This window comes from Calonectris borealis, chromosome 1 (genome assembly GCF_964195595.1).
Source record: "Calonectris borealis chromosome 1, bCalBor7.hap1.2, whole genome shotgun sequence".
Classification (NCBI taxonomy): domain Eukaryota; kingdom Metazoa; phylum Chordata; class Aves; order Procellariiformes; family Procellariidae; genus Calonectris; species Calonectris borealis.
The window spans coordinates 152,538,599-152,551,569 of NC_134312.1; the positions used below are offsets into that span (position 1 = coordinate 152,538,599).

Here is a 12,971-nt window from a genome sequence, read left to right on the forward strand (position 1 = left end):
CTACTTTTACTTGATAAATAACCTTTCATATAGATAATTATAAAATTCCAGGTAGTCTAGAACAGTAGCGGTGCTTCTTAGTTGGAGATTTCAAGGTAATTTAAGTTTCATAAGGCTTTCACAGCCTAAAACGTTGATTAAAATTGATTCTGATTTGTCCTTAGTCTTTCAAGCTATTGAAAGTGACTCTCCTTCCTATCACTTTAAATGAATTCACTGATCTAGTGTGTCTGTGCACTTAATATACTAGCATGAAGCAACTTCTGAACTAGCGTCCATGTCCTCTTACTGCCTATTTTTGCAGCACATCGGAGGCAAAGTAGTCTCTGCTCAGAGCTGAGGGAAGACTGAATTCATTAGGTGTTTGGGGCCTTTTAACATGTGACTCAGACCTAAGCCTTTGCTATAAATTAACTATACTCCAGTCAGTGTTAATGGAGTATGTTGTATTAAAAATAATAAGTTATATTGCTTCAGCTCACTTGGCAGCAATATGCAAAGTTCTATGGTTTTCACTGTGCAAGTATTCCAAGATAATGACAACTTAAAGAGAAGATACAAGAGCTCCTGAAATGCTCTGGTTTTAGGGTTCTGTAAAATAACCGTTGGATCCTTTTCCAGGTAGAGAGCCTCGTGCCCTTTTAAAATTACAAACTCCTGTCCCATTGCTGTCTGACTTCTTTTTCAGTAAAGGAATGTATCTTCTACTAATCTACTGTCTAACATAAATACTCGCATATCTCAGCTGTGAGGCAAACGTTCTGCAAACTGGCAAATGAGTATTAAAAGTTCAGATGTAATCCTCAAACTAGTGCCTAATCCTTTTGTTACCAACAGGTAATCCAGTCAGAAGGTAGTTGTGACTGGATGGAGAATGCCTGAGCCAAATTACCAACTCTGTTAGTCTTTGTATGGAAATGTTAGACCCTGAATTAACAAGCTCAGGCATGTCCAGGGACAAGCTAATGGGCTGCATTGACTTGCCTGTGAAGAGCTTTTGAAACTCCAGTGAGGGACAGGCACTGAGGGTGTGGTACTTCCACAAACACTTTCCCAAGCGGTGTAGCCAGAAATCCCTACCCATCTCTGTTGCATATTTCTGCCTCTGTGCCCAAATTATTGGCATTCTGCTATCTCCTGTCTTCTAGCTGTCTTAATGTGACTCTTGAGTGGGGAAGCCATAAAACAGGTCAGTTGAAATGATCTGTGTGTTAAAAGTGCCAACAACACCCCCACATGACCCCTGAAACTTATTTCTTCCTCCTTTCTCCCCCAGAATGTTTATTTTCATTGTTCAGTGTTTTTTAGTTTGGATCGGTTTCCTCAACAGTTTCAGTACAGCATGCCGCAGGGACAGGGGTGCACGGGAGGGGAAAGTAGGAGGCTTTTAAATCAGTTTGCACCAGGGTTCGTAAAGTGGAATTTGCACCCTTGGGACCATCCAGGCCCTAGGTAGTAACTTCATTCATCCGTGAGCTGGCCGCATGTTTGAAATAATAGGTTATTGGTAGATTGTTTTTTTTCCCTAAAGAGAGATTCATGGAAGGAAGGCATCAGGTGTTGCAGCTTTGTTTTGAACACAGGGCTTAGGATTTAAATGTGCCAGTGAAGATCTGTTCAGTCTGAACTGGGGGGACATAGGGAAATTGCTGCCATATGGGTGAAAAACATGCAGGAGTGTGTAGGGTTTCCCCAACCTGAGGTGAATATCAGACTTCGGAGAGAAATCAGTTCAGATGAGAAGAATGCTTTTACCTCATCGTTGCTGGTCTTATTGCTGAGAATCTAACTTTTAAAAATGTAACTCGGTTAAGTTTTGAAATTACACCTTATACTGTTCAGCATGCCCTGCTGTTCCCTGCCTCCTCCTGTACAGTGTCTAAAAGCTTGGCCAGACCCAGGCTCTCTCTGCGGCCTGGGGCAGCTCCGAGGAAACCAGCAGGAGTGGCTGGTGCCCCAGGTGCAAGTTTTGGAGTCTCTCGCTGCTGCCTGGCAGCCACCCAAGCCTTGAGAAAGATCGCGGGACAATGGGCTCAGAGTTTGGGAGCGTGCTGAAGAACCACAAAGAGGAAAACGTCCTGTAAATGAGTGGTGGTGAACCTTCCTGACCTCTCGTGTCAGGTTTATCTTCAAGGAGAATTGTAGGCCCTTATCATGTAGTGTCAGGTCAAATGACAGGTGCCAACAGCTTGTGATTATTGGCCTAGATTTCACCTAGTTCTAGCAAGGCTAGCAGTTGTTTGAGCCAGGTGGGATGTAGGTCAGCTGGTGGCAGAGCAGTGACTGTACCGAGGAGGGCAGGACCTGACCGTGCTCAGCACCTGCACTGTGCCGTGTGTGGGCCTGGTGATGAGGAGGAGGAGTGTGGGTTGGGTGAGTATATGGACGTGGTCGGTACAGGCGAAGAGTTATAAACAGAAATAGCGCAGCGTGCTTCTGTACACACAGCATTGTTTAACAGGGCAGATCAAACAGTCTGCCCTATCAGTAATATACCTTTGTGTATGTTTAGACTGGCTGAAGTGTAGGCCCTTTTTTTACCCTCCCTTCCCCCTCCCGTGTTTTTTTCTTTCCCTAGTAGATTTTTCTCCTTTGTGGATCATCTGGTATACAGTGAAAAACCCTGGATTCTAGCCAGCCCAGTCAATAAGTTTCACCCATTAATAAGACTTGCTTGTGTGCAGAGCAAACAGTGCTGTTCAGTTTCCTAATCAAAACAGTTGTACCACCATGTTAACCCTCTTGGAGCTGGAGGTATGTACTATTGCCTCCAAACACTTTGTGTTTGTGCTGCGATTGTGTACTGGCTCTTCGGTCAGACTCATCTGGGTTATCTCTCCATCCTTGATGTACAGAGCAGTGGAACTCCCTGCTGAAAGAGGGGACAGTGATAACACTGTTTATGCTATGTACAGGTGCAGTTATTGTTGACATCGTCCTTGAGTTTTCTGCAAGGACGTTCCCTGCAAGGGTGGTGAGTGCGAATGAGACTGATTGAAAGATATGAGTGACGGTGTTTGGGAAGTGCATGCTACACTGCAGTCGGGTGGAGGATTTCTGCAAGAGATTAAAGGGTACAGTGAGGATAGCAAGCAGTGAAAGTAAACAATTTCAAATGAGGTCCAAAGCACTTATTGGGAGGTCATGCATTTAAATTACTCTCTCAAAATGTTTTAGAGAAACTAGGTTGCCCACAAACTGCTGTGATTGAAGAATAAAAGTAGAAGCTTTGAAAATATACAGCCATCATTACAGAGATTTTCAGCAGTGTGACTTGGTGTCCTCTGTTCAGCCAGTTCAGGTGTCTTATTTACCCTTTCTGCCATATTAGTTTGTAGGTTTGTGTAATTTAATTATTGCTTTTCTAAGAAGTTTCAAGTCGCCTGCTCTGCATATCCAATAAAGAGCCTGGTAATGAATCTGCCTCGTTAATCTGTAGTTTAATGTTTGCCAGGAGGTGGATCTGGTAATCTCTAAAGGACAAGCAGGGACAGGAGAGCACTGAGGGCAGAATGAGCAAGACTTGGGAGTAATGGGTCAGCAGCTCTGTGGAAGCCAGAGCAGAAACCCTGGTGGATATTACGGAGGGCAGCTGTGGAAGGATGGCGAAGTAGTTTAGAAACTGGGACTGGAAATCTGGAAACTGTCACCAGAAGCAGCCTGAGGGCGACAGAAGAATGCAGCAGCAGCTGCAACAGGGTACGTGGAGCAGCCCAGCAAACAGGAGGGCTGGGTGGAGCCCTCCAACAACAGCTAAAGGAAAAGGCCAAAATTTGAGGGAACACTGGGGTGTAATAACTTACTGCTGGGACTTTAGTAAGCTTTTAGATTTCAGAAGGGAGAATACTTTGTGTTTGCCATTTTCATAGTCTTCCATCGTGTGGATTTTTTTTTTTTTTTTTTTTTGTAAATGTGCTCTATTAACATTTGCTGGGGTAATGTATTACTGGCCTCTGGCCAAACTGCACGGGTTTGGGAAGCCTTGGAAATCTCTCTCCCACTAAGACTGTGTCCATCAGTATATTTTATCTAGTAGGATTTGGTGAAAGAAGGTCTGTGTTTCTGTAGCAAAGCAGTGGTTGCAAGCTGTATGCAAGCAACTCGCTCTAGCAGAGAAAGTCTGCTACCAAACCACATTGCCAAAAAACAGCTTTCTTAAGCCTCGTGAATGTCTCTGACTGTCCTGGATTTTTTCATTTTCAACATGCTGCTTTGCTCAGTGCCTGGGGAACCACCCAGCCCAAAGCTGCTTTCTGAGGATCACATGCTCCTCAGGCATGCCATGGTCTGCTTTGTATATACAAAGAAAGACGCTTGGAAAAAGTTTCATTGCCCCTCAGAGAGTGCTTTACATAATGCCTGAGAGAGATTGGGCAAGATAAAAGTTTGAGTTTTACATATGTATTAGCCCTAAGCAATATTAGTTCACAGCATGGAAATGGCTTCTGTTGCCATAACTACCAAAACAGCTAATTTGGTAGGGATAGGAGGGGGTTAAAAAGGTGAGGGGGGTGGGGGAGGAAGCTCTACTGTGTTTTGGTTTGTTTTTTTTTTTTTTTTTACTCTATACAGTCCGAGTAGTATTTGGGTGGCTCTGGCTTGCAGAATGCAAACTCTGCAAGTTTTGAGGGAGGGAGGGAGGTCAACAGGGCCTCAAAATGCAAATCTGGGAATCTGCTGTGACTTGACATCTCTAGTTGCTGCCCTTCTACAAAAATATATAGTGAAAAGCCTCATCCTAAAATATTGCTAGCAGTAACCCCATGCATGGAACTTTCTTTTGGGATTGTTGTAGACATGTGCCTCGAAAATCAGAAACAGGCCCCTTCTCTCCAACAATTTAGAGTTTTTCCTCCCACAAGTTTAATTGTCATGTCAAAGAAGTAATAATAGTATTTTGACTCTAAGCATACTTACAAGCTCATCCACAGAGCCCAGTGCTTCAGTCTGTTAGGTGAGTATGATGTTAGGAATTTTAAAGTCTTTCACAATATGAAGTGGAAAAAGCTTTTCATCAGAAAGAATTATGTATTGTGTAAAGAACTATGCCCTGAAGAAATCTTTCCTTGCTCTGAAGCCTTTCTTGAATAGAACAGTCCTTAAATCATTGTTTTAAAACTTGTTTTTTGATGGAAATGTACTTTGTGGGAGATATAGCATGTCTTTAAACTGTGCTTCTGGTTTGTTTTATTTCCAGGAAAGGTAGCTATACAGAAGGAAGATCTGCAGAAGTATCATAACAGAGACACCTGGTTTCAACTCCAGCATGTTGATGCTGATTCAGAAGTACAGGTGAGATTATCTTGGCAAAGGAGTATTTGTAACAGGGCCATGGCAGCTTTATGGGTTCCATGGCTCTAGGACAGATGTGTTGCTTCCCTACAAAAAGGAAGCATTGCTCATTAGTATGGTTTAGGTTTCAGTGATATTTGCAACTTGTGTGTGTGTAGGGTGAATTATGAGTGTGCATAAATCAATGGGGCCTGGATTCTGCCTACAGAAATAATTAAAACTGTGTGAACTATCAGGGTCACTGATACAAGGAGGGGTGTGGTTATCTCAAGTATTAAATAACTTCAAAATCCTATAAATAACTGGTGATTTCTCAGGGAGTGGGGTCAGCTTGAGAATAGTATCTGCAGGTACTGTTTTGAATAATTATGTAGGCAGGTTGTAACAGGAATGGCACAAGTACATCTCAGACGAAAAAACCACTCCTTGCTAGATTTCTAGGCCCTGCTCCAAACCATGGGAATGCTGATAATTCTATCACTTCAGCTCCATTTAGGGTTTGGTACCTTGCAGATTTTGGTACACATTGAGACTCCTCCTTTTTTTTGTACTTACCCTCGTTTGAAGCAGATTGTATTTTTTATTACAATATTATGATTGTGAAAACAGTCATTATAACAAAGCAAGAAATTAAAATAATGTAGCAGGATATCGACTCAACATAAATCAGCACAATATTTGCTGGAAAGCATGTTCTCTGTTTGTAATTGTTTGTACAGTTTATCACTTCCGCTGTTTGTATCTTTACAAGAGCCCAACTGTTAAAAGCTGTTTCTGGGCTCTATGATAAGCATTTATTACAACTAGTGTAAATATGAACAGCACTCTGATGATTTTATCCATTTACTTAGATGTTCCACAGCCTTTGTGTTAAGGAGTCTGCAAGAGGGCTTTGTTTTCCATGATAGTGGGAGCAGATTTGTAAATATTTTGTACAAATTCTTATGCAAGTGAAGATAGCCAAATGAAGGAGTATTTTTGTGTTTGTATTTTTTACGTTTGTGGTATCTCAGTTGTATCTTTTTCTAAACACTTTTTCATTTATAAGAGAAAAATGAGTATTTCTGTTAATGATAAGTGTTTACACAATGTTGCTCAGTTTTTCTCCAATTTTAAGGAAAATAATTTAAGAAATTGTAAGTAGATAACATTTGCAGCGAATCATGCAAATACTAGTAGTCAAAAAGCAATTTTAATGTGCCGACTATCAGTTTTAACATTCTAGCAGTTCTCCCCATTGGCCACGTAATCTAGTGGATTAAACATTGAAGCCGTGTGCCAGGGAACTCCTGCATTTTATTCTGGTTTTGTCGGCCAGTGGGCCGACAATACTATTTTCCATGTTGTAGAGCACTTCATGGTTATTTAGTTATGCATCACAGTGCCATATTGAGGTAAGCTACTGTCACTCCCACACTTTGAATACAGTGAGAATAAGTGTCAGAAAGAATGTGACTTGCTTGAGGTCATACAAATCAGAGTGAGGAATTTAAAAAAAAAAAAAAAAAAGTAAGTATCAAACAGACCAGGTTTCTAATTCTTTCTAATTCATTAGGCCGTGATATGAAAGAAACTAGGGGACAGTAATAAGCCTGTATAGGACTTTTCTCTACTGTGTGCAAAGCCTGAAAATATCCAGGTTCTAAGCAGATCAGTTAGCCCAGTCAGAAGCTGAAAACCAGCTTAAAATCAATGGATTATTGAAATAATAATCACCAAGTGATCTTGGGTGCTGTGATTCTCAGATGTCCAGTTCTGGGACACATTTGGCCTCAATTTTCAGAACAGAAGGACTGATTTGAAATAAGGGATAACAACATTTCTTATGTAAGTACTGGTATTTTGAGCTGTCTATCTGAAGTTTAATGACTAGAATTTAAAACTTTGTTCTTGACATGGTTTAGAATCTCACTTGTATGAGTTCCAGAAATGGTCCAGATTTTCAATGGCAATACTGTTTTCTGTCTTCATACACAGAGAGGGAATAGTATATGATGAGGAGATTCCTCTCTTTTTTTATGAGTGCAAAATAATACAACAAACAAACAAGTAGAATTCTAGTGTTAATGGAATTTAAGTGGATTTCTTAATATTTTTGTGCTGTTTTCTCAAATTTTATTCAGAAGTTATAACTCTAAGTATTCTGATGCTGTACAAAGTAAGTAAGCCTATATATTTAAAAAAAAAATCAAAATGTAAGCGGTAATGTTGTATACCTCCATCAGATGTAGTTGCTAAGGTGTTTAGCTTGAGGCTTTGCATTCAGTTTTATGGTTTTCCAAAGTTGCTAATTCTTATTATCTTATAAAAATGCTTTGTATTGTCAGGAGTGCAAGGTGAGATTACGACTTGATAAACTTTATGGCAGACGAGGATGTTACTGAGAGCAGGACTATGTTAATCGTCAGCCTACACAGATATGAGCATTGTTGTCAGATGCTTTAATGCCACGTCCATTTATTGCTTCACAGCAAGATGTACCAGAATCTGGCATGACTGCTTACCTTGAAGAAGAAATTAGGGCATTGTCCATCTAGGCTAAGAGCTGCTAAGAGACCTGTAATCTGACCACCACTGATGCTGTTCAGTGTGGTGCACAGGCCCACACGGAGCAGTACCGGTGCTGTGCAGCTGCTCAGCTCATGGATGCAGATTGGGCCTTACCCACCCACATGCCCTTTGTGGCTGTGGTTCATCGTATGGTCTAGCAAACTAGCTTATTGAGATAATCAGCATAATCAGGTGCACCTGAATTTCCCTTCATCTAGTGGATGGGTAACAGCAGCCATCAGAACACAGCACTGTTCTTCAGCAGCGGACTGTAATTGCCCCTTGAGGTCGACAGCCTTTTATTCTGTTGGTAAATCAATGCCCTCACATCTTACTGGCTGGTTTTGCTCTCACTAGTTTGAAAATAACCTATTGCATAGTCTGCTATAGTCCTGTCAGTGTATACTCTGAATGCGGTTTAGATACAGCCTGAGCGATGAAACTGTTGTGCTATAAGTGGTTTAAGTTCAAGCTGCTCTGTGGAGAACAAATTATTAAACTCCAGCAAAATTGTGTTTGTGTTTGGCATACAAATATGAGATGACCTGATTTCTGAATATTTCCTTTTTAAATATATTAAAATACGTTAAACACCATCAGAGTGCAGAATGAAACTTGACAGCAGCCATTAAATGCATAGTTCATGGCTTAACTTTCCAGACTGGAAAACTTGTTCTGAAAGTATGAAACTGTAACCAGGTGGGTTTGTGAAGATTTAGTTGAAGGAATTTTAAGTTCCCATCTTTTGATGGAGCCTGCCTGCTCCTCAGTGGGATATTACCAGGCCCAGAGCTAAATAGCCAGTGTGTGACAGTACAAGCTCTCTAACATTTCAATGGGAAGTAAAAGAGGAATTGAGCCATTACTGAAAATGGTTTAACTTTTGCATTGAAATAGACTATGAGCAATCAGGCAGCCTCAGATGGAGGGAAGGGACTAGCAGCAGAAGACACAACTTTCTACTAGTCATTTGTCTTTCAGGACCTGCTATATTCTCATTCTCATGCTTTTTGAGGACCGGAAGCAAAAATTGCCATGCTGTTGTGTGTACATCTCCCTTGATCCATGAATGTTTGCTTTTCCTTCACATGCTGAAGTTTACCCAACAGTAGCTGATTCAGATATTTGCCTGGGGCTGTAGATGACAGATGCTCTCAGTGGTCCATGTGTTCTCAGTGGAATTTAAGCCCAAGTGCACATGTGATCTTTAAAAGGCCCTTCCTGTTTTTGAGTAGTTTTCCCCTTCATTTTTTTTTTTTCACAGTAACTTCAGCCCTGCATAGTTCAAGTCTGTTTTGTGAAGTTTGAGCTTTGCAACCCAAGTACCCTTTGTGTGCATGTAATCAGCGAAGTGGTTAAAGATCCAGAGACATTCTGATTAATATCAAAATACAGCAGCATACTCCAAACCATCTAGTCTGTATATGCCAAAGCAGGGAAGAAATGCAAGGAGAATTAGATCATTCTGACATATTTTCCTGTGCAGGCTCTTGCTTTAAAAGTTCCCCTTTTCAAGTGTGCTTTGAGTTACTTCCTGCACAGCACTGACAAATGTAAAACGTTTATGTTCTCTTACAGCTGAGTTCTCAGTATTAAATGACAGAGTGCTTTTCCAAAGCCAGTCATGCTCAAGATCTTACGTAAAACTCGTCCTTGGGGGTCAAAAAATCTGACATAAAAACGTGAAAATTGCTCATTTCTCCTTCCTTCTCATAAGAACTTTGATGTGTCTGAAACATATCTATTTGGCTATCAACTTAAAAAAAAAAAAATCATGTAAAGGGCAGATAACCAACACTGAGGAAGCAAATTGTCTCACATTTTAACCTTCTGTACCGAAAGCTTTGTGCAAAAGACTTACTGATGTTAAGAAGTACTTTCTTCAGATGCCAGAAGCCCTTCCTCCTTCCACCACATTAGCATTTTGCCTACACAGGCCTTTGACTATTGTTGATTAAGCATGCCTGTTCTTGAGTATGGACTGATATGAGTGTCAGGTGGAAAACATTACCTACAGGTATGTTTGGAGAGTAGACCTAAAATCCTTTTGTTGTGCTGGAAATCACTACTGTCTCTGAAATGCTGCCTGTATATTAGCTAGAAGAATACATCCAGGGCACTCTGAGCTGCTCAAAAAAACCCTCTTCTCCTTTGTCAGCACCTTCCCATTGAATGCAGAATCTGTATCCCAAGCGTCAGGCTTCATGAATGAAATCCTGGCCTTGCCAGGGTGGGAGTGTTGCCATGACTTCAGCAGAGCCAAGGTTTCACCACAAACTTTTGAATTAGTTCTTCTCCATTCAGTCCTGTGTGACAGAGAAGTTTATCCCAGATCTGCAGAGGAAGCTGGAAGTATGTTACTCTCTTATTTTCTTTCGCCCTACCTTCATAATATTGTGGAAGTTGCCATGGTCTCTCCCATATCTGCCTGCTTCCTGTTCTGTATAAATCAATGCTTTTAATATATGTAGAGCAAATCGTGTTGAACTGGCTCTGATGCTAATTGTTACTTTTCTTAAGAATATTGTTTGAAGATAAACTAGATTGAGTAAAGTGTCTTCAGGAGTAACTGTATACGGCTGTTTCACTCCAGTGATTGACAGAATTATCTAGTCTAATAAACAGTTAAGAGCGATGCATGCCCATTGTCCAAAACTGACATTAACTATCTTTGTGTAGGTATTTAAATGCTTCTAGCATAAAGATGAGTCACTGACACACTTTGTATTAACCTACTGTAAGCATGAGCATGTGTAAATTGTAAAAAGAAGCAGCTGCTTCCAGGTTTGGTATCAGCTTTCCCTGCACACAGGAAATAAATGGGTGTTACCCTCTATTTTATGAACAGTGGCTTTTAGGTTTCTCTCTTCTAGTTGTTTTGAAAAGAGATGCAATCTCTGTTTTGGTAGGGTAGGAAGATTCTCAAGGCTACATGCCTACCGACAAAATTATTTCAGAGAACTGAGTCATGTGTCAACAATGGTAAATAATGTTTGTGATAAATGAAGAGACCAGTTATTGACCAGATCCTGTTTTGTGGCAAGACTTCCTCCCTATGTTGAATGTAAGAGCACAGTATTCAGACTTATCGGTGCAAGGGGGTAAGACAGTCTATGTGGTTTTGGTCTGTTACTTTTAAAAAGCTAGTCTGTAACATGGCATGTGGTAAGGAGCACCTACTGCTGAATAATAAATTTACATTATTTCAAAATAACGTACCTGGATTCTGTATCTGCAGAACACAATTTGTCTGGGGAAATGAAAGCCAGGTGGCTTTCATTTACAACATCTACATATTGTATTGCATCAAAGTATTTGAGAGGAAAACGTGACTAATTATAAGGATTTTGACCATATGGAGGTATTCTTCCTTTCGAGAAACAGGAAGGCTAAGCTAACATCGTGCCATTTGAAGATGTTTACCAGTTACTGAGCAATTCTGACACACTTGCACATACGGAGACCACGCAGACATCAGTTCTGCTTTGCCTAGCATTTATGAATCCATGCAGTGTTCATTAGAGCTGTTGCGCTTTCCTCAGCGATAGACTGGATTTTGTTCCAGATTCTTGTGTGCTGCACAGTGGTCCGGCAGGCAGGCTGCGATCTGGAGCGTGATCCTTAGACCTTTCCCAGCCGCCTGCTGCCCTCTGCTAAAGGAAGGAGCAGCTGTTAACAGCAGCAAATGTAGTCAGCAAACAAATTCTTCCTCCTGCTCTCGAACCTGCTGTTAGGCTGTGACCTTATGTGGGGCTGCTGATAATACTGCAGGGCTGGATTTACCTAAAGCAGTAGCTGCACCCTTGGTCTTTCCTGCTCCCTCATGGACAGCATTTAGTGAGCCCTTAAAGTTTGGGTCAGTTTTACTGTTTGCTTTTAAGCTTTACCAGTGCCAGGAAGTGACATCTCAGAAAATTGCCTAAGAGGGTTTCAAAGTAGACAGGATCTGTCTAATAACATTTGCTATATCCTGAAATAAAATTTGGAAAGACAGAGAAAGCAACAGCACAGGTTATCCCATAGTTTGGAATGGTCTGTGTGCAGCGCTGGGTTCTTCCAATGCTCCTTTCTCCTTGCAGCAAGGGAAAGTAAACCAACACACCAGGGGTATCACAGTCCTAAATTTGAGATTCCAAAACAATGAGGTGCTGGCATTAGTCATGGGCTGTGGTTCATGTCACCTGCTTAGCCTAGTCCTCTCCTACAACCCGTCCCCTTCCTCCATGTCCAGGAGCGGGGGTGAGACTGCCTGCAGTCACTCTGTACCAGCAGGAGGAAGAGTAAAGAGCTGATTCTATGAAGGTGGGTCCCGGTCCCTCTTTCCACACTCCTGAGCAATGAGCAGAGTTAAGCTGAGCTATGGAGCTGATGAGGCTGGGGAACTGTGCTGGGGTAAGGGTCCCCATGTGGGATAAATGTTTGGAAGACTTCCATGCAGATGCACTCCCAGCTTGGAGGGGAAAGTCCCTAGAAAAATTGGGTAGGCTAGTGAGAAGTAGAATGGTGGGTGATCACAAACCTCTTGTCTAGCATTTAATAGTAATATTAAATAGTAATATTAAATAACTTTTTTAGGAGTTTTGGTGATAGCGGCTATTGTTCTTTTGTAAAAGAGAGAATTATAGGTCTGCGTGAGCCCTGTATATGAAGATAATTGACTTGATACTCAACATTCAACCAAGTGGATTGTGTATTTTCTGTTTTTGTTTAAAATTAACAGTGAAGATTTGTTCTTTTCCTTTGATGTTTTTAAAAAGTGAAAGATTTCTGAAAACTGTTTCACAGTAACAAAAGGGATTGAGATCTGGTTGATACTGCCTTAAAGATATGATTTAAGAGATTTGGGTAGATTTGGTTCCTGTCTTTTGAACTTAGGCAGACTGTCAGTCTTTTGTGCATTTACTAGAGCTTCAGATGTAGAGCACAGAGGTTCCTAGTGTTTGTCGGTGTTTATTCGTAAATCTTTCCCTGAAAAACCAGATCGCATCTGTTTTGAGTTAGATCAGATGTTGCATCTGAATCTACAGTCACTGGATCATGTGGTTTGTGTCAGATTCCAGGCCAAAATGTGTGCACGTAACTGCGCTCAAAATGTGTGCGCTGCTCCCAGTCGCGTCCTGGTAACTTTG

The 12,971-nt window shown here is 41.2% G+C and overlaps 1 protein-coding gene across 3 annotated transcripts in view; it reads left to right on the forward strand.

Moving 5' to 3' along the window:
• The window catches only part of RASA3 (RAS p21 protein activator 3), a 135,491-nt gene that overhangs the window by 60,254 nt on the left and 62,266 nt on the right, over nt 1-12,971 (forward strand). For all 3 annotated transcript variants that reach the window (XM_075136519.1, XM_075136512.1, XM_075136528.1), the window contains exon 4: nt 5,198-5,292. In XM_075136519.1, coding sequence (XP_074992620.1) covers nt 5,198-5,292 — 95 coding nt within the window. The remainder of the gene's footprint in view (nt 1-5,197; nt 5,293-12,971) is intronic.